The 24,767-nt window shown below is 37.7% G+C and overlaps 1 protein-coding gene across 2 annotated transcripts in view; it reads right to left on the bottom strand.

Moving 5' to 3' along the window:
- ret (ret proto-oncogene receptor tyrosine kinase) overlaps positions 1–24,767 on the bottom strand; it is a 30,027-nt gene that overhangs the window by 1,334 nt on the left and 3,926 nt on the right. The window contains exons 2-19 of one of the 2 annotated variants that reach the window (XM_066678542.1): positions 10,276–10,521; positions 8,754–9,041; positions 7,578–7,816; positions 7,224–7,419; positions 6,940–7,139; positions 6,032–6,314; positions 5,638–5,769; positions 5,139–5,249; positions 4,909–5,022; positions 4,412–4,668; positions 4,028–4,175; positions 3,661–3,768; positions 3,307–3,521; positions 2,547–2,669; positions 1,970–2,040; positions 1,627–1,764; positions 1,166–1,265; positions 478–625 (exon numbers count right to left, since the gene is read on the bottom strand). In XM_066678542.1, the coding sequence (XP_066534639.1) occupies positions 478–625; positions 1,166–1,265; positions 1,627–1,764; positions 1,970–2,040; positions 2,547–2,669; positions 3,307–3,521; positions 3,661–3,768; positions 4,028–4,175; positions 4,412–4,668; positions 4,909–5,022; positions 5,139–5,249; positions 5,638–5,769; positions 6,032–6,314; positions 6,940–7,139; positions 7,224–7,419; positions 7,578–7,816; positions 8,754–9,041; positions 10,276–10,521 (3,117 nt within the window). Of the gene's footprint in view, positions 1–477; positions 626–1,165; positions 1,266–1,626; positions 1,765–1,969; positions 2,041–2,546; positions 2,670–3,306; positions 3,522–3,660; positions 3,769–4,027; positions 4,176–4,411; positions 4,669–4,908; positions 5,023–5,138; positions 5,250–5,637; positions 5,770–6,031; positions 6,315–6,939; positions 7,140–7,223; positions 7,420–7,577; positions 7,817–8,753; positions 9,042–9,441; positions 9,468–10,275; positions 10,522–24,767 lie in introns of those variants that run through there. The other variant, XM_066678543.1, reaches the window with a different exon arrangement.

Below are 24,767 nucleotides of genomic sequence, written 5' to 3' on the forward strand. Positions count from 1 at the left end.
CTGTAATATGTAAAAGATATTACAGAGAATGCCATAATGCGATCCATACCAAATAGATCACGATTGATTTAGATGGGACTTGTTTCAAATGTAAACTTAAAACAAAACTATAAATAACAGTGCAAATGTAAAAATGATGCAAGTATCTTATGTCCTCCCTCAAGAACAAGAAACATGAAATTATACAAAAGATGTGTTGCAGTTACTGCTATCAGTAGTAAGCTTAAAAAGGTTTTTAAAAAGCAAAGCACTCAACAGTTAACCATGTACATCAGAAGTAGGTCCAAAATCAGGAATCTGATCATTTACTCCAAATGCTACAGGATTAACTCCTAAAATCTTGGGCAGTTTTCAGGGATCTCTGGCTATCATGCCATTAACACCATCACAACACCCTCCCTATGGAAAATATTCAGAGACAAACAGATCTTATTTTTTTTTTGTCTTAGAATCGAGTAAATGCATGGGAAATTCTACCATAGAGCTTGTTTTCAATCCAAGTGGAGGGGAGGGTTCGAGGGAGAGGGGCGTTATTACAGTCCACAAGAGGAGTGTCCTCTTCAGAGAGCGCATCATCATATAGCAGAGCATCTGCAGGCGTGGAGGCTGCGAGATCCAGGTAGTCCTTACAAGAGAGAATTGGATAGTTAGAGCTAATTAAATATTTAAGAAATGCAGGATTGTTTTAAATATTGATACTGTCCAGTTTTTAAAAGCATGGATAGCTTTCATAATAACAGGTTCCCAGAAATGATTTATCCCTGCAAGGAGCAGACATCAGTCACTTACCTTGACACATACACTTTAACATTTATGAAGGAGATGAAAGTAATATTAAAAGTAGCAGGCTATCAAAAAACTTGTTAAACTTTCATAATGAACTAATGTGTGTATATTGTAATGTATATTTTACGCTACTAAACTGTAGAATGGAAACACAAACCTGCAATGTAAATACAAGGTGGAACATATTTCCTAGAGCCATTTGTTCACCCTCTTCTGTCATATATATTATATGTCAGCAGTCAGGGAGAACAAATGCCTTGGGCATGACAAGACTGGTGCCCAGGTGTGCTCTCTCAGTGCAGGTGTCTGTAAGTGCATGTCATGTTTGTGCAAATTTAGTGCTTGTCTGTGTCAGAAGGACATTTCTCTTCAATCTTACTCTGCTTTTCACCATCATCTTCTCCAGCTCTTTGCTTATTTCTGAGAAGGTGGGCCTCTTGTCTGGCTCCTGCTTCCAGCAGCGAAGCATCAGACTATACCTGTTAAAAATAAATAAATAATAATTAGACACACTGAGTGAGATGCATACGCTCATAATGTCAGTGTCAGAACAGAACTACGTACATCCATTGTAGTTTTTTTTGTGTGAACACTTCATGATGACATACTAACTGAACAGATAAAGTTTTCCAGATAGAAGGTTTTATCTTTATGACAATATGATGTATTACTCAATTTCTGCCTTATGCTACTTTGTGTATCGTCAAAAAATAAACTAAAAATAGGCTATATTTAATAAAATGCAGATCCTTTGTCTGGTTTATCAAATGACGATAATAACAAAATATAAAATCAGTTTCCACATTGCTTTTAACAAGCATGAAGTGTGGCAAAACACACATTTCTTCAGTGCAGTTCTCTGGTTTCTCCATTCTGTAGCTTGTCTTCAGGAGGTTGAAGAGGCGTTCAGGGGCAATGCCTGGATATGGGTTTCCACCCAGGGTCACAATTTCCCATAACAGCACGCCAAATGACCAGCTAAAAAGACATGAGAGAGAGAGAACGAGGGGAAAAGAGAATCAGAGAGAGAAAAGGGAATGAGAGAGAGAGAGAGGTACAGAGAGAGAGAGAGAGAGAGAGAGAGAGAAGGAAAGAAAGAAAGACAAAGAGCATATTGTTATGAATGTGATACATACACATAGATCATAGTTTATGCATGCTAAATTAAAATCTGGCTGCTTACACATCACTTTGTGTGGTATATATGTGGTCAAACAGTGACTCAATGGCCATCCATTTGACAGGAATACGACCCTGAAACAGGAACACGGTGAGATGAAAAATTAAAATATTATAACCTGTAAATCCTAGGTCTATTAACAAGACAGTAAATTACTGCATAAATAACTGTGTAATAATCTTAGGCAGTCAAGAAATTTAATTTGATTTTAAATGCTTTTGCCAAACTCTATATTGTTAATGAAATAAATTATAAAAATGTAATAATTTAATAATAATAAATTAGCTGTCCATCATTTAGTGCTGCAGCCAATGAAGCCACAGTCCTGCCTATGGGAGGTTGTTTTGTGGTGGTGCTGAGAGCAGCAGGTCGGTTCTAAAACACTAGGAACGGAACTAGGATTCCAATAAAGCTGACTGACAAAGTAATTATTTACAAATATAAATGACATTAGATCCTTTCATATAACATTAAAAGTAATTACGCCCACTCACTTTTGTACAGGCACACCCAAAGATCAATTTCTGGTTATGCTACAGTCTGCAACTTACGTGGAGGTAAATATTTATCACTACTTTACCTTGCTTCTTTTCACATAGGAGTCTTCTTCATAGACATCACGAGACAAACCAAAGTCTGAAATCTTCATTTTCCTCCCCTCTGCTACCAGAACATTCCTTGCTGCAAGATCTCTGTGAACAAGCTGAAAATAAACATTAATTTAATATAATGTGACACCCATTTAAAAGCATAATGAATATGGAGGGCAGTGTAGAGTATACAGAAAATACACCAATTATTCTCAGATATATACACTTTCAAAAATATAATATGGAGCTGTTATTTATATTACATCGTTGCAAAGGAGAAAAACATCACAGTGAACGTTTGTGGCAATTTCCAGCATTTCTCCTGAATTTAAAAAATCAGAAAAGTGTGTTTTAAAATTAGGAACGTATCACTCACACACACACACACATAGTCGTTGGCAGTTTGAATAAAATATTTCTACAACAGTGCTGTCTTCCAGGGTGGCACAGTGGCGCAGCAGGTAGTGTCGCTGTCACACAGCTCCAGGAACCTGGGGTTGTGGCTTCGAGCCTTGCTCTGGGTGACTGTTGGTGAGTAGCTTGGTGTGTTCTCTGGGTGCTCCGGTTCAAAAAGTGGCCGAGTGTATGTGTGAGTGTGTGTCGCCCTGGGTGCCCACTCCAGGGTGTGTTCCCAACTTGTGCCCAGTGATTCCAGGTAGGCTCTGGAACACCAACCCTGAACTGTTACAGACAATGAATGAATACTATCTTCCATACTATTGGCTAGAATTTTATATCTGACCAGTATACCTTCATTTCAGCCAGGTACTGCATTCCTCTGGAGATTTGCCAGGCAAAGGAGATGAGGTCTCCCATGGTCAAAGCTCTTTCGTCTGGATTCTCAAGGTAGCTGGAGTTACGGTTGGCATCACTACCGATGTAGCTAGGCCCCACCTTTCGGCTCTCTCTCAGGAAGTTCCGCAGTGATCCATATTTTGCATATTCAACAATCAAATATAATGGACCTAGACATAATAAAAACACTATGTTAATTAACACCTTCGGAAACCATTTGTGAGACAACTTTCAAAGAATATATTTCTGAAATTAATGGTTGATAGAACACACATTTACAATCTGTAATACATATAAAACAATTCTTACCGTCCTGGCTACAAGCCCCATACATTTTTATAACATGAGGGTGGTTGACCTGCTTGAGCAAAGTAAATTCGGACAAAAGGTCCCGAAGCTCACTGTGAGAAGCATTTTCTGTACAGAGTCAAAAAGAAAATAAATTATTTATTACCATTACCTTTCATCAGATTTTGTTATATTTTCTCTAACTCTCTCTCTATCATTCTTAAATATATATATATATATATATAGAGAGAGAGAGAGTAAGAGAGAGAAAGAGATAGAGAGAGAGAGAGAGAGAGAAAGAGAGAGAGAGAGAGAGAGAGAGAGAAAGAGACAGAGAGAGAGAGAGAGAGATAGTTTGTTTAGACATTTATTTGTTAAACTAGTTTACCTTTCAACATTTTTACAGCCACTGTTGTGTATCCTGCTTTTCCTTTGAGCCGGAATGCTGTTGCTTTCACAACTTTCCCAAACTCTCCTTCTCCAAGAGTTTTGCCAAGAACTAAATTCTTTCGTGGGAATTCCCACTTTGGATCCTCCTGTTTCCAAAAAACAAAACAAAACAAAACAAACCTGTGCCATGAAGAATACTTGGTTGCTTGTGCTCGCTGTTATACACTGGTAGCTTAAATTGTTTTAAGAATAGAAGTCTGGAATCTGATAATTTTTTAATTTTAAAAAACAAATTGAGAACTGTATACAAATTTGTTCCACTAGCACTGAAACATTGTACAGACAACACAAAAGCAGAGTAATAGAAGGCTTGTGGTCTTACAGGTATTTTAAAATTGTCAATGGCCACTTGGTTCTCCATGGAGTCCAAAGAACCTCGACGAACATTGTTGGCAGAGTAACTGATTGGATAGGACTGGGCAGGCCTGCGGAAAGTCATCTCCGCAGAAGTGATGGGAGGTTTGGGGGTATTCTTGTGATAGCGATGGATGAAGTAGGAGGAAAGGAGGATGGAGACGATGAAGGAGAGAAGAACTGCAGTTGCAATAATGGTCTTACACATATCATCACAGATTGACTCTGAGTAGGAGATAGAAAAAAAAGAATAGTTATATATGACAGAAAGCTAATGCTAGGAATGTTTATGTATCCGTGTTGTTAATGAGAGATTATTATGAACACGATGCGGTGTGGATTTTCAAAGTCCAGCCATTTATGATTTTATGGAATCATCTCATCAGGACTCTTAATAATGTAAAGATTAAAACGTGGCTGCACACCAGATTCACTTAAACACATGACATATATTATTCAGCTCACCTTGCATTTCATCCTGCTCACAAAAGCATTTCTCTTCGTAGCAATAGCAGGTTCCATGCCCTGCTTTAATGCCAAGCATTAGGCCTCTCTCATGACCACCAATAATGGGTTTATCTAGACAAGATACAAACAGACTTCATTTGAGCCTTCAGCAACATTGCTCTCAAATTAAAGAGTTTATACCAACGACACTGAAAATATACAGCCCCAAAAAGTGTAAATTTGCTCACGGGTGCAATCCTGAGGACAAATGGATACATTTTTGCTTTCAATTACATCACAGTGGCCATCTGGGCATGTGCGCAGATCTGGAGAACAAGTGGAGTAATTTTCTGATATCACTGTAAAAAGAATGTAAAGAAATTTAAACATGATGTAGTCAAAACTGAAGCACAGATCAGTGCACAAGATCAGCACTAAAATAAAAAAACACAATGAACACAGTAAACAAAAACGTGAAGCATGTAAACACATCTAATGACATTAACACATTAATGTGCACAATATTCTCCTCAAGGTCTCAAAACATCAGGACACTGTAATAATGAAGGTCATTTGAACAGTATTTTGTTTCAAAAGTGTCAACTTGTCAAACACAGCAACACGTCTCATGACTGATAATCTGAATCCTCTGTGTTTGAGTTTGGAAATCATGAGGCCAGGAACTCATGACCCCTCTCGCATACAAAACCAAACATCACTGCAGACAAAGGAAATGAGAGACGTCACCTTTATCTGTGCCCTGTCTCCACTGACATCTCCCAGTGGGAGCTCCCAGGCCTCTGAATGTCTCACATTCCCCACGCTGCCTCTTCACTGCACAGGCCATATATCGCTGCCTCTCTGCCCTCAGAACCTCCCCTGCAACACAGACACAGTGAGTCTCAGACAAACCCAGGGCTGGGACATTCTGTCTACTCTCAAACCAGACAAACTACATCTGTCCGAATAAAACCACATTAAAACTTGCAATCAATATCACATTTCCAAGCCAAATTAATGCCTTTTCCTAGAAGTAAGACCTATGTCATGAACAGAGAGGTTGTATTAGAATTACAAAGTAAACAGCTATAGTTGAGCCACTGGGCCTATTGGGCCTTGCTGACCTGGGAAGAGTACTTACCTTCGGCTTCAAATAAGATGATGAGCTGAGTCTTTGTCTGAAGCTGCTTCTGCTGTTCTTGAGCAACAAGTGTAAACTGCAGTTCTTGGCACTCTGGCATGTGAAATGGGTTTGTGTCATTCACATAGAGAACCCCAGACATTTCCTCCAAACTGCGGGCAACACTGACTGCAGTGTAGCAGGACAGCACATCCACAGAAACATTTTTGATATCAATTTCCAAATGGTATGTAATATCAATGCCCTTAAACTTCAGGCAATTGTCCACACATACTTTTCCAATCTGTAAAAAAAGAAATACCAGGAAAGAACAGTGTTAAAGGATATTTTGTCTAAAATTCACAATGCCACAGTATTTATATTAAAGGGGTATAACTCTAAAAGTTGGGTTAAGTAATGCTTGTACAGTTACTGTATTTTATAGCTCAGCAGCCCCATGGGTTTGACCAAATCAACAACTGTAAAATTTTCATGATTACTTTTCATATCTTAAACGTCTTTCACTACAATACAAAATACACACAAATACGTGGGAATGTCTGTAGCGTAAACCAACTCTTACTACTAGTCTTACTACTACTAGACAAAATAAGTGACTAAGCTTTAAACTGGACCTCCTCCTCTAATAAAATAAAGACAAGATTCCTATATGTAATTTTAACTGTCTATCTCTTTTACATTCAGCCTCAAACAGGTCAAGCAGGTGTAATTTGTTTCACATACTTCCACTTTTCCGGGACCAGAAAATCTTGTTCCATAGACAGCTGCAAAACTGCCGTGGTATGTGTGTAGGTGTGACTAAATATAAGTTGTAACTGCTTGCTTTTTCATTCTGGCCAATTTGTCACTTTAATTATACGAGTATTCAAATAGCTTTTCTAAAAGGAATGTGAATTAGATTTCAGCACCTGGGAGAAGACAGTTGATTTCCGAGAGAGTGGAAAGAAGTAGGTGGTGTTGCTAAATTGAATGGAAACAGGCAGAATGGTGACATTAAAGTGCAGCACAACAGCTCCATTTGGGCCTGGGTACGTAGTGTCATTGACCAAGTAGTACAACTGAAAAGACATCTTCTCCTCCACTGAAACATTCCTGTTCAGCTTCAGTTCTGAGCAAAGACAAAACAAAGACTTATTAAAATTCTGAAAGCTTCATTATTAATGAAAATAAAGCAGAGGAAGAGCTTTCTTACTGTATTCATGGACTGTTCCCCTCACATTGCCAAATATGGCTTTCTCCTCCCTGAACTCATGGAGAATGGTAAATGTGTCTCTGATAAAGGAATCATTATTCATGAAGGTCCCCACAAACTTATTCTCAGTCTGGTCTTTGGGATAACTAGGGGTTGTGTCTCTGTCATAAACAAACAGATGGCCAAAAACAGTGCCCTGAAAAGGTAAAGCAATGTGTGTTATATTCAGTTTAGTATAACATTATAGACACGTGTTGTGGAAGTCAAATTTCTCATCCATACATAGTAGATTAGCATCAGTACACTGATATTGCTGCAAAACACAGAGTCTTGGGTATAGTTTTAGTAACTCACCTCACTGCGGCTGAATTCTATAAGCACTTCCTCAGAGTCTGTGCCATTTACATAAGGAGCTGTGTCATCTTCATCATAGATGCTGACATACAGAGGGGTGTTCAACTCGTGCAGCATGTCCTCCGTTCTTATATTACACACTATAATCAGCTGGTAGACCTCCTTCTCTTCACGGTCCACTTTCGTTGTTACTACCAGCTCTGAGGTGGAGTCATTAACCACAAATGGCACTGGAGGGTCTGCACACCACAACACAACAAAAACCGACACCTCCATGTGTTACAGATCCAGGACATTTGTAAGCTTTCATTGTAAGACCCTAGACCTCGTAATGAATTTTCTGAAAATATATTGCCTTGTAACATATTCTGCAGAGAAATAACAGACTTCACAGACATAAACTCAGCATCTGTAACAGTGACATATGGCTGACAGTACGAGGCTGGATAGTAAATAAAAAATAAGTGAAACTAATTTAAGTACAGTGAATTTCATTTTAATATTTATAGCATTTAAGCTATGTCACATCATCAGCATTATACCAGTGTGATATACACCAAGGTACAAAGACATTTGTTACAAAGTTTATCTGAAAAGAAAGTGTCATCACAAAATCATTCATCCATTATCTGTAAGGGCTTATCCAGTTCAGGGTCGCGGTGGGTTCAGAGCCTACCTGGAATCATTGGGCACAAGGCAGGAATACACCCTGGGGGGGCACCAGTCCTTCACAGGGCAACACACACACACCCCTACGGACTCTTTTGTGTTGCCAATCCACCTACCAACGTGTGTTTTCTTGACTGTGGGAGGAAGCCCATGCGGACACAGGGAGAACACACCAAACTCCTAACAGACAGTCTCCCAGAGTGGGAATCGAACCCACAACCTCCAGGCCCCTGGAGCTGTGTGACTGCGACACTACCTGCTGCGCCACCGTGCCGCCCAATTCTCTACCAAAAAGCTATTAAAGTTTAGTAGCTTTGGATAGACTTTGGATAAAGTTTGGATCGACATATAACCCCTGATAAACACTGAGTCTGGGGCATCACATTTAGACAGTCATTAATTTTGGGCTATATCATCCCCTAAACTCAAAAAATCTGCTTTATGTAATAGGCCCTAGGTAAACAGTAATGTGCAATATTGTGCAATGATTTTTCTGCTGGACTGTACCTGCTTCCACTCTGTAGCTGATTGTGTAGTTGGGACAGAGGTCTGCAAATGTGAAGCGGCGAAGCTGTCTCAGAGCTCCAGGCAGGCGGTTCTCTTTGATGTGGGGGTTTATGTCTCGATAAGGAAAGCACAGGTTCTCCTTCTTTATCTGGCCACAGAGGGGCGCTGTGGCATTGTTGACTGTCAGACTGATGTCCAGTTTAGGGTGAGAACAAGACACTTCCTGAGACACAGGATTAGCCACAACTTTTAGGGTCAGTCTCTTTGTCTGCCCTAATGTGCTCCCAGCTAGAAGAGACAACATCAAAACAGGGATCTTTTTTTAAAAAGATTTGAATCGGTAACAACATTTTTCAATTAGATCTGTGCTAAAGGAATATACAAATAGGTTAGTGTCATTAGTAAATGGAACAAGAAGACAATTAGTATGATGCCATTTAGCCCATTTTCACAAATTGATTGCAACACTAAACTTTAAATTAAAGACTAATAAAATACATATGTGTTTGCAAAAACATATTACTGTACATTTAAAGTGACAATATCCTTTATCTCGTGTTTTGTCTTTGGTTTTTGTTTTTGTTTGAGGTCCACTTTGGATATATGTAGAGTATTTTATTTTACTTGCTTTACTTTATTTGCTACACAAAACATGGGAATTTCTTTTTTAGATCATCCGAGAACTTACATTTACGTTTCGGCATAGCTGCTCGGGATGAGTGTAAGTACATGAGCTTTGCCTGACGTAAACAAGGACTACTGACGTGCAGATTGACCAATTAAATGTTTACAGAGAAGGTTATCGACCAATAACGGTAGCTCTACAGTCAGATCGTCCAATCAGAAGATTTTAGGCTACTTCACCACGCCCCCTTCTCACTCAAACGAACCAAACGGAGTAGGGGAGGGCGGGACTAGTTTGTGAACGAAACTTCTCGAAGTTCTATGTAAGCTCTAGAAAAACAAAATCTCGGACGTTTGTGAAATTCCGCCCGGACATTTTTTTAAGTCTAAAAAATAGGACATGTCCGGGTAAAAGAGGACGTCTGGTCACCCTAGATATATGTATGATTATGTACCACCTACAAGTAGTAATTAATTTTTACATTAGATTTTTCCAATTTCTCTCTCTGCCCCTCTCTATCATGTTGGTATGGACAGACTGTCCTGTATTGTTTTTCATTAAAGAAGCGTACTATGTGGAAACACTCCTTATAGCTTCAGAGTAAATGGGAATGTGTCAGACTTAAGAGCAGCTGGAAGAATAAGCGCAAATATATATTATTTATTTTTTTGGCTGTGTGATTATAATACATGAGTCATCTGTAGGGTATGTTATGTTTTTAAACGTTCATAATGACTGCATATTTAATTAAATTCTTGTCAAAATTGTATTTTTTTCTTTAATATTTTCATACTGTGGAGTTCCAGAAACCTTTTTATCACAAAAAACTAAAAGAGAAATCCTAGAGGCCTAGAGCAATAAATCTGGCTTTCTTAAAAAAAAAATTCTTTAACTCACGTAAAATGTCAAAGTCAGTCCACTCCAGTGTTTTGTTCAGATAGAGAACTCCAGAGAGGGGATGTATGTGGAACCATGCAGCGTGAAGTGGGGGTTTCTGAGGGTTCCTCCAACACAGACTGAAGTAGGGCCGTTCGGAAGATTTCTCCCTCATGGAGTACACCTGCAGCAATGGTGCCCCGGCTGGCTGACCAATGTAAATGGTCTCTGAGTATGTGTTCTGGGGAAAGTAGAGTCCAGAGGCACCTGTGAAATGGAGATACATGGAGATGAATTGTATTCGGTCCTGCTACCTGTCCAATATGCTCAGACTGCACATTTTCATTCACAGTCTCAATCAATCATTCACATTTACAAGACTCAATGTAACAGAATAATGTACCAAACTTCATAATTACTGCAATTACATTGCTAAATATTCAGAGTTGCCACATATGTTGGAAACCTGAAAATACATTGAATATCATCTGAAACTGTAAAAACTTGGAAAGTAAGAATATTAATTGAAAGTCTTCGAAATATTAGTGAAGTTCTGGACACGTTTAGGCGAGCCATTAAGCTACAATTAACAGTAAAGTGATTAAAGTTTTAATTTACAACAATAATTTTCCTGAAATCTAAATTTCTTAAAAAAGTAAAAAAAAAAACCTAATATCAAGCTACACTCTCAAATGCTTTGACTGGTGTTGCAAAATTAGATGATAGAATCAAATCAATTTTATCTTTTTAAAACCAAACACTGCTGACACAAATCCAGTCAGCGAATAAATACTACACAAAAGTCACTACACTCTACACAAACAAACATCAAAATACTGCTTTCTTTGCACAGAAGGAAGAAAAACTACATTTCAGGAATTTTACTTATTTTTGCATATGTACACATTACTGCATCTGTTTTTTGTTGTTGTTTTGTGTGTGTGTGTGTGTGTGTGTTTGTTTTCCCCCCTCGTGTGCCTTTTTGTTTGTTTTCTGAATGTTCCTATACTGTGAATAGACACAAAGACTGCACACATCCTGCTTTCCATCTTTGCCATGACAATTACTTAAAGGATATATACACACACTGGAAACAAACAAACAAACAAAAAAATAGGTGCAATAATGTGTACAGTACAGTACAGTAGAGTACAGTAAAAGTATAGAGTGCATTACCCTACCAGTACTCTAGACAAAAGACAGGATAAAATGTATTAGAGGAAACTTGCCATTTCAGTTTTACCATATGTAAACCTCTCTAAAATGACCACTATTTGTAGAAAAACAGCTCCATGAAAGTGATTGGACATCACTGCTTTCTCCAACAGTAATCATTCATTATTTATATGGTCTGTTCAAATACATGAAAACATTCATTCACTTTATTGTCTGTAAGTGTTTATCCAGTTCAGGGTCATGGTGGGTCCGGAGCCTACCCAGAATAATTGGGCGCAAGGTGGGAACACACCCTGGAGGGGGCTGTTCAAATACAATGTTTTACAATTACTAACAAGCATTTACTAATACTTAAGGTGTGTTTTATAAACTCACACAAGTAGCCAAGGTACAGTAGAGGTACATTATTGTCACTAAAGGTACATACAGTGTAAATGTACCTTTAAAGGTACATCAGTGGTGTTAAATCGTGTTAATGTCCAGTTGTGTGTCAGCTTTAACAAAAAAAACAAAACAAAACAATATGACACCTATTATAACTACTTTTTGCTTGTGTGTCAATATCTACAGCTAGGAGCATTGGTAATGGTGGACCTGCCTACCCAGCGTCCTCCTTGTCCCATCAGCCTCAGAAATAATGTTTATATAAATGTTGTAAATAATTTTTTTTACATTTTTATTCTCTTTGTTATAAAAGAAATAAATTATACCAAGATTCATGTTTCAAAACAAGTTCTGTTTATCTGCTTGTTATGTTCTTTAGTTTGTCCACCCACCCCACGCGTCACTCCTGCCTCAAATTCGAAAGATGTTTTACACAAATCCATTGTGGAATTTCTGTGATGTTGTCTTGGGTGCAGACAGGCTACAATGAAAACAAAACGAGGCTTTGAGAAATGTAAAGTGAGTGAGAGAGAGAGAGAGAGAGAGAGAGAGAGAGACTTCTGACACACTTCTGTGAGGTGAGTGCGAAATGGCCCCAACATTACCACAACTAACAATCTCAAAGATTACTCTTTTGCCATCTACTAACCAGAATTTACTGCTACTTAACGACACTTTTTCTAAAACTCTTAACAAAGCAACACATTTACATCACACAACTAGCCAAATAACTGTTTAATCAAAACCACAATTCGTTTGTAATTGTATTGTTCAATAAATACATTTCAAAAGCAGCATTACTTTTCATGCGTCAGTTCTACCAACAGGCAAAAGGCGTTAAGACATCCACTGTCTTTTTCCTGGAAACCACTACATTTTATGCACACTACATACTCAGAAAAAAGGTACTCTACAGGTATATTATTGGTCACTGAAGGTGCAAACAGTGTAAATGTACCTTTAAAGGTATAACAATGGTGTTAAAGTCCAGTTGTGTTCCCTAAACATAAATTATATTCTCTTCTCCAGAAGGAGAGTTGAATATTTGTAAGATTTTAATATAGAACTGTGTAAAATAGAAAAACATATGTCCTGGGCGGCATCGCAGTCACACAGCTCCAGGGACCTGGAGGTTGGGGGTTCGATTCCTGCTCCGGGTGACTGTCTGTGAGGAGTTTGTTGTGTTCTCCCTGTGTCCGTGTGGGTTTTCTCTGGGTGCTCTGGTTTACTCCAAAAAAGCACGTTGGTAGGGCGACTCAAAAGTGTCTGTAGGTGTGAGTGTGTGAAAGAATGTGTGAGTGTATGTCACACTGTGATGGACTGGCACACCCTCCAGGGTGTGTTCCCACCTTGCGCCCAGTGATTCCAGGTAGGCTCTGGACTCACTGTGACCCTGAACTGGATAAGCGGTTTCAGACAATAAATAAATGAATGAATATCAATCCAGGAAAGGATATGGGGTGTTTTAAAATCAACATCTATCTACAATTATTATTTTATATGATACAATAATGGTCCCAAACGAAACACTAGAGCAACAGCAAATGGTACCACTAGTAACAGTTTTTCTTAGGCCGTAGGGTCAGGAAATTGCTGCCAGTGATCAACCAAAAAAAAAAAAAAAAACAACATACATGGCCTTTGGTCCCAAATGTGTAAAAATGAAATACACAAATATAATAAAAAATACAAAGAAGGTATGAAAAAACTCCCTTGTCAAGACATTATTTTCTTTCTCACTTTCTTTCTCTGATTCTATATGTGTTGTGTATTCGGCTCATCAAAACTGTACCATTAACATACAGCTTCTTATTAGATGTGTTCATTTCTAAGTGGAACTACAAAGGAAAACCTTTGATCAGGCGATGTTTGGTTGATGATGGGATTTATGTGAGTGTGTGTCAGGAAGAGGTCATTCAATCAGCAAGGGGTCAATAAAGTTACATCCACAATTTTAATTATAAAACACTTTAGAATTCTGAAGATGTTTCTTTGCCATTTGCCGGCAAAGTCTGTTTGAAACTGGTGTAATGTGTTTACAAAGCCCCATTGTCGGTAAATGGTTACTCTCGGTCTCTGTTTAGTATGCTAGGCTTTCTCTCTCTCTCTCTCTCTCTCTCTGCTTATGGCAGAGCAATGCTAACTGGAGTTTATTTAAGGTGGAATGTCTCCAAATTCGGGATATGCGGCTAACTGCATTATCGAACAAAACTAAACAACTCAAATTACTAAGGAACTTCTGTGGTAATTCAAACCAGGGGCGGAGCGAGTGGGCGGCTTATGGGACTTAAGCCACAGAAGATTTGCCAAAAAGACCCGTCAAACTTTTTCAGATACTAAAAATAATCATTCAAAATGTTCTGACGGATAAAATCAATGTTCAAAAAAATGTATTGCCTTCTGATTAATATTAATGAATTATTGTTGCCAGAGTTCTCACAAACGCTAGACCTGGCAACCCTGTCAGACATTCACCTCAGTAAGCAAGAGTGAGCAAGCAGTGGTGGATAGTAAACATGGACATAAGAAAGTTTATGAAGAGGAGTGCACAGCAGAGTGACGTTTCATGTGAGACTACACCAATGAGTGGGTGAATTGGTAGATGTAGCAATACAAACGTTAACTGTGGTTAGCATCCTGGCTAAGGTCAGAACCCTTGAGATAAAACTCTGGTTAATTGGAATGTTTATAAGTTTTTACTTAGATGTAGAACTGGGGCTTGTAAGATTTGTGTCTGACTCTGCCAAAGCGACCTAAAAGTTTTATTCTGACCCATTAAAACAGGAGAAATGCAAGACTTTTGTGCCTCTTTAGATTTTATATCAAAATGTAAAACTAAGAAACAGTGAATAACTTTTCACAGATGTAAAGTTGATTACATCTGTAACGTAATATAGTTGACATAAAGATGGGCACAAGGCGGGAACACACCCTGGAGGGGGCACTAGTCCTTCACAGGGCGTGATACAAATTAAATATTTTATTAATATTATGCAAAGTCAATCAATCAAATGGCAACAATTATAACTAAAATGTAAATAATTCTTTTTATATGATTACATTTATTATTAAATGTATTTAAAAGCAGAATTGCAAAACAAGCCATGAAATTGCTTTTAAAAGGGATGTTTTCCATGTGTATGCACTTAGTAGTTCTACAATTACAATGTTTTAACTCTCCAATGATCAGGAACATCACAGAGCTGGTGGATGGCTTTCAGTGACACTGATGCGGTGGTGGTATGACTGGATCAGACACAGATGTGATGCTGAAGTTTGTCAACCCCTAAGTTTCACTCCACAATGTTTGCCTCTTTTTAGGGCACAGACATGAAAATTAGTCAGCAATGATTATGTTTTGCACATAGAATGTACTGATTTGTTTAGGAATTCAGAATTCAGCGTTTTAGAGGGAACAGTGTTTCCCAACCACCATAGCTATCCCCTTTAAAGGTGCAGGCTGTAAACAAAATATTATTTCAGCTGGATTTTTCCTCAATATTCTTCCACAGTTTATGTCCAATTCCACCTGCAAGCTATTCCCCCCACATCCATATGATACTGAATGAATCTCTTCCATAGGAAATAGATACCCTGCTGCTTTTATTACCTATAAATATTCCTTCCTTAACAAGTTCATGGTCTGTTCTGTTGTAGAGATTAGCTGCACGTGTCATGTGACACAGCTGGGGCACAGCAGCAGGTCTCACTTTCACAGCACTACTTCAATTAGATGAGCCATTTGAAGCTGAGAAGAAGCTGTTCCTCAACTGGACCAGACAGTAAAAAGCACAGAATCAGACTTGCCTAGGCAAAATAGACTAGCTGGGAACACAATGTCTCTAACATTTGATGTTTATTTGTTGTGTTATGCACTATAGTGCATTCATTTAGTGCATTGCATTCCTCAGCAATGTCCGTTAGACAGAATTCACAAATTTGTATCACTTTGTTTTTTGTACATCAGTATCATCTCACTACAATATCCTACAAAATAGCCATTGATGTCCCCACTACTAGGGTGACCAGACGTCCTCTTTTACCCGGACATGTCCTCTTATTTAGACTTAAAAAAATGTCTGGGCGGAATTTCACAAACGTCCGGGGTTTTGTTTTTTCTAGAGCTTACAAAGAACTTCGAGAAGCGTTTCATTCACAAACTAGTCCCGCCCTCCCCTACTCCGATTGGTTCACTTGAGTGAGAAGAGGGCGTGGTGAAGTAGCCTAAAATCTTCGGATTGGACGGTCTGACTGTAGAGCTACCGTTATTGGTCGATAACCTTCTCTAGTTTCAGTAGTACCCCCCGCCCAAGACGTGTCCTCTTTTTCACCATCTCATATCTGGTCACCCTACCCACTACACAACACACACACACAGGTGCAATGAAATTCTAACTGCTAATGTATCTATATATTCAGAGGCTAACAAACACAGATGTAATATTTGGATTCTGATCAGTAATACAAACAATAAGGCTTCATTTTGCGCTTGCCACAGCAGAAGCAAATCAGATAACTGGCCCTCAAATATCTGCTTGTTTTTCAGGGGTATTTCCCACTTTCAATGACTTCATAAAATATCTTCCCTGTATGAGATGAGAAGGCATGAAATCAACAGATTTAGCCAGCTTTCTTTGACCAGTGTGTACTTAGCTAATTTTGTATACTACTATTCAAATCGGAACATTGGAAAATTCAGACGAGTTATGAATACGTAAAACACACATTTCCCACTGTAATAATGTCCACTTTTAAGTCAATGACAAATGAAGCTGTGTCTCATATGATATTGACACTGCTCTATTAATGAATTTCTCATATGGTCAATATGGTGCGGTTTCCTTTTCTCCTTGAGTTCACCTTGTGAATATTAATTACTGAGAAAAACATAATACGGTGAAGAAATGAATCATTACCTGTAGTGGCAGAATGTGTGTGTGTTTAGGCGATCTATAACACAACATAACTATCTTATGTGCTTTACTGGAAAACGGAGATGTGTGTGTGTGTGTTCAGACTGTAATTATATCCCTCTTGTGTTCCTGTCCGACGATGGTGGGCGGCCACTTAGGAACGCACTAATGTCATTAGCAGACATCGAAACTAGATTTTCTATTTCTGTTGGTGCAGTTTAGGCCTTGGCTCTGGTTTCAGACATTGATTTAATTTAACTGTGCTGGGATGACAGGAGGTCGGATTGATGGATACAATGAGGCCCACCTTCCTGAAGGATGGAGATACACTCAGGCCCACTCCAACCTCGTTTATTAAAAGCCTTGCCAAGACACAAACAAACAGCAGAAGGAATTTAGTTACTCTGTGAAGTTTCTGGTCACTTCTGCTGGCAGAAGGTGCTTAGCTGTGTTTTATGATTAGTTTTTTTGTGTTGTTCTTGAACAAACAAGCAAACATCCTACAAGCTGCACCTTTGAGCTACTCTCTTTATCCATCATTAGTACAGAAAATGGACCATGAGGTCACATATACACAAGCCCAGCAACAACAAAAGCTAGAGGATGTTCTCAAATGACCATAAATTATCGCAAAGGGATAAAGCATGGCTTGTGTTATTTATTCTGAGATTCAATTATTAATGATTAGAGTTAACAAAGTATGAAATTTAAGTAGCTGTGTGCCTTCTTTAAGGCAAAGTACATCGAGGTAGCAAGGTCATAGTGATTCATGCACTAAAAGACACAAAAAGGACTTACCAGACATCCTCCAATAAATTCAACCCCACACACTGCATCCTGTGTGTGTCCTTAAGCTCGTAAAAAGCTAATACTTCAAAAGTCAAAGTCAAATTAAAGTTAATGAGCAAATGCAGCCAAGGAGAAAACAGCTAGAACAAACTGTGCATTCAGTTCACTGCTGGGCCTTTTCCTTCTATGATGTTATTGTTTTTCTATTTTGACCAGCGTTTCTGTTTTCTTTCATAAAAATGCTGTGTAAGAATTTCTTGCATTGATTCAAAAACAATACGCTTACTCAGAATTAAGCGTCAAGCAAGAAGTAGGTAGTATATCGAATATCAATTCTTTTAGAGCATTAACAACAGCAAGGAACACACAGAAATGCTTCAGTGATAACACTACATTTTGTCTGAGGCTGATTATGGAAGTATTGAATGTAGATTATTGTGAATCAGTAGACATATGAAGGAATGTGACAAGAACTAAAAGGGATGTAAAGAACATAAAGGATTCATAAGGGTGTAACAATAATATAATTTCAAATTAAAGATACAATACTCAGATATTTTATATCAGGTGAATCTAGTCTAAATGTCTAAGTATCAACATTGGCGTGTATGTTTAAAAAATGCAGTATGGATATAATTTTCTTATATCAATATATCCCCAGTGATACACAACTTCACTTCCTGAATGCATAACTCGAATGTTATTTGTTATTCATTGCAAACGCCTCCTGTCTGCTACCTGAAAAGGCAAAGACAATCTTGTCCCTAATGATGCCACAAATTTATGTAGTGATGTGAGACAATTCCACTAAACTCAGTGCATACTAATGCATGTTCCACAGTCAGAACAGCCGTCTGAAAACACCTGGACAATCTTCATCAGACGTGAAGCCTGACTGAAGGACATGGAGGCTACAAGCAAGCTCAATGAGAAACGCCCATAGGACAAAGACAAGAACTCGATTAGGTCAACACACACTCCACCGCAGAGATTTAGCATCTATGAGGTCATGAGCTGGAGAGAGAGAGAGAGAGAGAGAGAGAGAGAGAGAGAGAGAGAGAGAATAAAGAGGCAAAGAGAGAAACAGAATGAAATAGGAGGGAGAGAAAATGAAGGAGAGAGAATGAGGGAAAAAAGAGAATCAAACAGAGAAGAGAATGAAAGAGACAAGGAGAGAGAGATTCGGGAAGGGAGAGACAGAGAGAAAGAATAGGAGAGAGAAATAAATTAGGGAAAGAGGCTGTGAGAGAGAGAATAAGAGAGAAGGGACAAAAGGTGAGAAAGAGAGAATTAGGGGAAAAAAGGAATCAGAGAGAGAGAGAAGAGAATGAGAGGGAGAGAGAGAGAGAGAGAGAGAGAGAATGAGAAAGAAATTGTAGATCTCCCTCCTGCCATTCCCTTGAACTCAACAGAAGGCGGAAGCAGGCGAGCAGTCAGAGGAATCTACTACCCCATAATCCACTTACTACTGAAAGAGTGCTATTCATGTGATATTATGTGTAAGTACAGAGATTGCATTCACTGAAACTACCCGCTGTTCTATTGTAGCAACATGGCCATGGTTGAAATTACTGCATGTTTGTGTAGCAATCATGATAATGGTACAAAGTGATAATCACAACTCCATGTTTGTTCCCTACAGAAAAATGACCACTGAACATAGGTGGTCTTTTGTCCAGTGTAGTAAGCAGAGGTTATTAAACAAAACGTAGTGGTCTATGGGACAACACAGCCAATGTCTCTTCATCCAAGGTCATCCCCTGTCCCCAAACAATGGCCAACTGGAAGCCAAGTAGCCAGTCTGGCAGCTGGCCAATCAATAGCTTTACTAATCAAGATGGACACGCATTGTGTTAAACCATCCTGCCCTTCATTAGCTTAACATTTTCAGACGAATAGATAACACACTACACCAAACAAGACAGTCATAAAACCAGGCCTACACGACATTAAATATTAATATTGATTTTATAGGTTATAGGTTTTAATGTTCTTTTGTATCCTGAAAATAACTTGTGGTTTTTGTATCTAGGGTAATCCAGAAGTAAAGCATGATGAGCTTCACAGGATTAAACAAACTAAATCTGCCAACCTTTAAAACAAATGATGATGACTCTATGATATAATACAGAGAAAATCATTACTCCAGCACTGCAGTGATTTCATTAGCTAAAAGGCTGCCAATTAAGCCCCAATTCAATAAAGGACTGTTATTATTGATCATTATGTCTCAATTCCCTTCACTATTCTCAAGGCATTCCACAGGTCGTCTTCCTAAATTCACCAGTGCAATTTGTAATGATTCAAAAACCTTTCATTCACAAACCAAATTTTAAATTACAAAATTAACATCTATAAGAGTTTTTATGACTTATAACATTTTTAATAAATAAAAAATAGTTCCTTAATTTTCAAATGCCCCACCTTACGGCAAACAAAAAAAATAGTTGAACCCAATTATGGAAGTATGCTCCGCCACGCAATAACACATTTCCTGCAAAACATCACACCCTACTGTAGTTAACCTTCCAATTGTGCCTTCCACATTCAAACACTGCTGAATTAATATAACCAATTCCATGCTTATACATTCACTCATTATCACGGTGGGTCCAGAGACTACATGGAATCATTGGGCGCAAGGAAGAATACACCCTGGAGGGGGGCGCCAGTCCTTCACAGGGCAACACACACACGCACGAGTTGCCAATTCACCTACCAACGTGCTTTTTTGGACTGTAGGAGGAAACACTCTGAGAACACACCAAATTCCTCATAGACAGTCACCCGGACTGGGAATCAAACCCACCCATATATATATATATACACACAAATTATTAGACATGCACATAACTTATTTATAATTATCATAAATGGATTCCGTACACCATTAACTTAGGCAAAATAAAATGCATGAGGAACAGACATCAGTCATCAAGAAATCTAATTAGTCTCCCGTGGGATTGGGCTCTACATTAGAATTTGGTTTGTAATGTCTCTCAGGACTGTCCAGGATATTAGGATTCACAAATGAGAAACCTTTACACAAGATATTCTGCTTGATGCCATCATTATCAGACCATTACCAGTAAATCTATTACGCAGTTAAAGATTTGATTTAAGACGTAAACAAAGGGCAGCAAGGACAAGAGCAAACACAACCACAAAGTACAGACAAACTGCAGTGTGTGTGTGTTTGGGAGAGAGGGAGAGGGAGAGAGAGAGAGAGAGAGAGAGAGAGAGAGGGGGGGGGGGGGGGGGGGGTTAATCCAAGCTTTAACTTGAAAACCAACTTTCTAGGATAATTTCCTCCACTGTTTCAACCGGTGGGACGCCAACACATTTTAAAGGGATCACATGCTGTGCCCTAATATCCTGAATTCATGACTGACATTGGCCAGTAGGTGATTTTACATGGACCAGTGATGTGAACATTTAAGCCATCAGCAGCTGCCATTTCCTAAATGCTTAGTCTTGCGTTTAAAACATAGTGGCTGCAGTGAAATATATCCTCACTCAAGAGAAACAAGAGGTAAAGTGGTAAGGTAGGTGGAGACGTTAGGAACAGATATAGAGAGTAGTATGAGATATTTTCACATACAGTCACACACACACACACACACACACACACACAAAATAGCATGCACATATGCATATACACTTTTGGGTAAAATTTATCTAGACCACAAATATTTATTTGTTTGAAAATCACTACCATTAATGTAAATACCATTACACAAATATTGATGTATGATTTTGTGCATTTCCAAAGATCCTTGAGAACATCCACAATTTAAAATCACCATCCAGTGTCGGCTTTAATTAATCAATACTTTAAAAATTAAAGAAGCACTAAAAGAATGCAACAAATCCAGCACAGAGAAGCCATGACCTAGGCATTCATTCTGGTCATTCAGCTAAGATGAATAATAATAATAATAATAAACCGATTATCAACTGTAAATATTAAACTTGACTCAAGGAAAAAGGTTTATCTTATTAATTAAACAAGGCTGTGGTAAATTGTTTAAATGAGGTGACATTAAATAAAATAAGCTGAAATAAGTTTGATAAATAGTATTTTAAATAGATTGATAAAATTCCATTCAAAGTTATGGATGTTTCTTAAGTGTTCTGTTAAATAACCATCATGGAGATACAAGGTTTTTTTCTGACAGATATTTTATCATTTAAGAGCTGGTCATTTTTAAACAGCTGAAAAGGACATCAGTAAACCCTTAGTCAAGTCTGTGAATGGTTAGAGTGTTGTTGTAAATGATCAGTCAAACACACCATGCCTCACTGACCACCAGAAAATAATGTGTAAAGACTCATGTAGAGAACAAGAGCTCCAAATGCCCTTGGGACATAATTTCAATCAATGTCTCCTTGTCCCTCCACCGGAGCAAATTAGATTCCACTGATGCATGGGATGGAAATGTGACCCTTAACTAACTGAAGGATCAGAGACATGGCCAGCAAAGGTAAAGCAGCCTCCATGCACTACACACTTCAGTCAGGCAGAATGCTATGTGACACACTCATTACAAATTAAGGTCTTTATGATCATCTTTGCATTCCACTGTTTTTACCTGCCTTTATGTGATTTCTTAAGTTAAGATAAAAAGTGCCCCTGAATACAAATGTGTATTGATTAATAACACAACAAGTTCTATATCATATTACATGTACCTAATTATGGGTTTGGTCAAAGAAAACAACCCTGAAAAAGCCTGAAATTATGCAAAATCTTTAATACAAACTGAACTGTTTAAGTTCAAGTTTTTTAAGTAATTTTAAGCTGTGTCTGGAAATCTGGTTTATCAATTTAGAAAATAAGTGACTTAAACCTTACACATTATAGAGGTTTGAGAACTATAAAGGCCTTACATTTGGCTCAAAAAGATGATGTGAGGACTTTAATGATAATACAATGCCATTTCATTTCAAAGTGATATTTTTGTTATAAATATTATAAAAGATGTCTGAAAATATCTAACAATATTTTAAAAACTAAAACCAAACTTTGTAGATACACAGACTGGAACCTATTTTGATCATGTGTTAAAATATGATACTTTGCAATAATACAGAAAAATTAAAATGCAGAAAATAAACAAATCCCTTTATTTATATTGAAATTAAACAAGTAAGAATAGAAAAGCTTGCTTTTTTAAAGCATGACATAATTTTAACTATAATTCAGTCCAGTAAATAAAGTGCATAATACATGCAGAAAACAATGATCAACTCCTTACTATGAAAACCACCCATCCTTGGGTTATCATACTGAAAGTGGTGGCGATAGCAGAAAAATCTGTGAGATTTATTCACTCTCTGAGAGCAACTCAAGACACCAGCTAAACTAAATCATATAATGTAATAAGTGGCTAAATCAAATAGTGTCATGTATCAAATGAGATTTATTGGTCTGCTCTGTCTCAAAAGCAGTGGCTGCTGATGAAAATGATTGTGCTAATGCAGGCATGGGACAGCGGGAGAGCTAGGCCTGATCAGCTACTGCTACTTCCTTTCCTCTGGACAATCTCCTGTGGCTTGATGATGGGAGATTACCACTTGGGTGAGAGTTTAAAAGGTCAGAAGTGGTTGCAGTTCAATAGATAAGGTAACAATGTCAGAGCCATGTATCCACAAATCAATGATTCACACACCCAAAGACAGAACTACAAGGATTTTGACTGTATGTGGATTTTAATATACAGATGTCGTTCTTTGAATAATGGCGTATAAAATCAGATGCATTGACTGGACAAATCAAAGGATTTATGCTTCACTCACAGATTGTTTTTTGTGAGCCAAAAAGCTAAGATGACTTTTACTGTAAGTAATAAATTGGAGTATATCAGATCATTAAGACTGGGACATTAAATAGCATGCTATTCACCCAAAACAGCACTGCTTTCTTCTGAAAACTACATTCACTAAAATGAAACCCATATATGACCAATACACTTTACAAAGAAAACAAAGAAACAAAAATACTATGTACTCTTCAAATGTGTAGTTATTCACGTAAATCCATTATAAATCTGCACTGGAGGGTATCATATATAATAAACATCATGAGATTATAATTAATAATTTAACTCTTGCCAAAATAATAAACATATTAATTTTATGCATTCGAAATACCAGTTAAAATACCCGTTTAAATTAGCAGTTAAATATTATACCCCAGTGTCTATGTCATTAACAGGTGAGCAGGGTTTGCACAGATAGACTACATATATATATATATATATATATATATATATTTAATGGTAGGTGCTGAATGGTGACTATGAAAGGATCCATAAAACTCCACCCCCTCATTTTACCGCGGTTAGTTTAGCTTCAGTTTGCCTTGTGGCTTTGTGCTTTGAACAATGTAGGAACATTTCTGCCAGTAATTGTTTCCTTCTTAGCTTCCCTATTTGCTTTATGTTTTTGTTTTCTGGTTATAATCTCAGCCTGTTTTAGTTGATATAAGATCATGGATTTGCATGCCTTGTATCTGCCTGCTAGTGTTCTGACTGTTTGGTCTTTGATAATCAGATTTTTCCTGATAAAGTTTGTTCAGCACAATCCTAACAGTCACTAAGCTTTGGTGTTCATCATCATGATGGGTCTATTTCTTATGGAAATGGAAATTTGGGATTTCCTTCAGAGAACATACATCTAAAGCCAAAACAGACAAATAGAATAAAATTCAAAAGTCTAGAATCACTTTTCATATGAATAATTACTACTTAACAAAAAAATAAACATAAGAAAATAAAAAGAAAAGGACGACTTACACAGAATTTAAAGTATTTTGTAGAAAACACTATGTAAACATATGAAATTTAAAAATAGCCATTCAATTATATTTACGTTTTTTAGATGATTATTAGATGAGTAAATGAGCTTTTTATAACGAGGCATACATTTTATCATTATTCATTCTTACTACAAATCTTCTAATATTTCAGATTATATTTGGATTATTTTACACATCTCCAAACAAAATCTAAAATAAAAATGAACTACAATGTCAGAGTATAGAACAGAGTAGATGGTAAATGCACTTCAGCCTCTTAATTGATGAAGAGTAAGAACAAAATACAAAGTGCAATCACATCACATTAACTTAAAATTGCTTTCTAAAAGAAGGATGAGTAAGCCAAGGATAAACAACTCCATAATATTTCCAGTAACCTAGCTGCAGTGCAGATGTCAAAGTGCTGTCAAGAGCTGAAACGCCAGACACTG

This window comes from Hoplias malabaricus, chromosome 8 (assembly GCF_029633855.1).
Source record: "Hoplias malabaricus isolate fHopMal1 chromosome 8, fHopMal1.hap1, whole genome shotgun sequence".
NCBI classification, from domain to species: domain Eukaryota; kingdom Metazoa; phylum Chordata; class Actinopteri; order Characiformes; family Erythrinidae; genus Hoplias; species Hoplias malabaricus.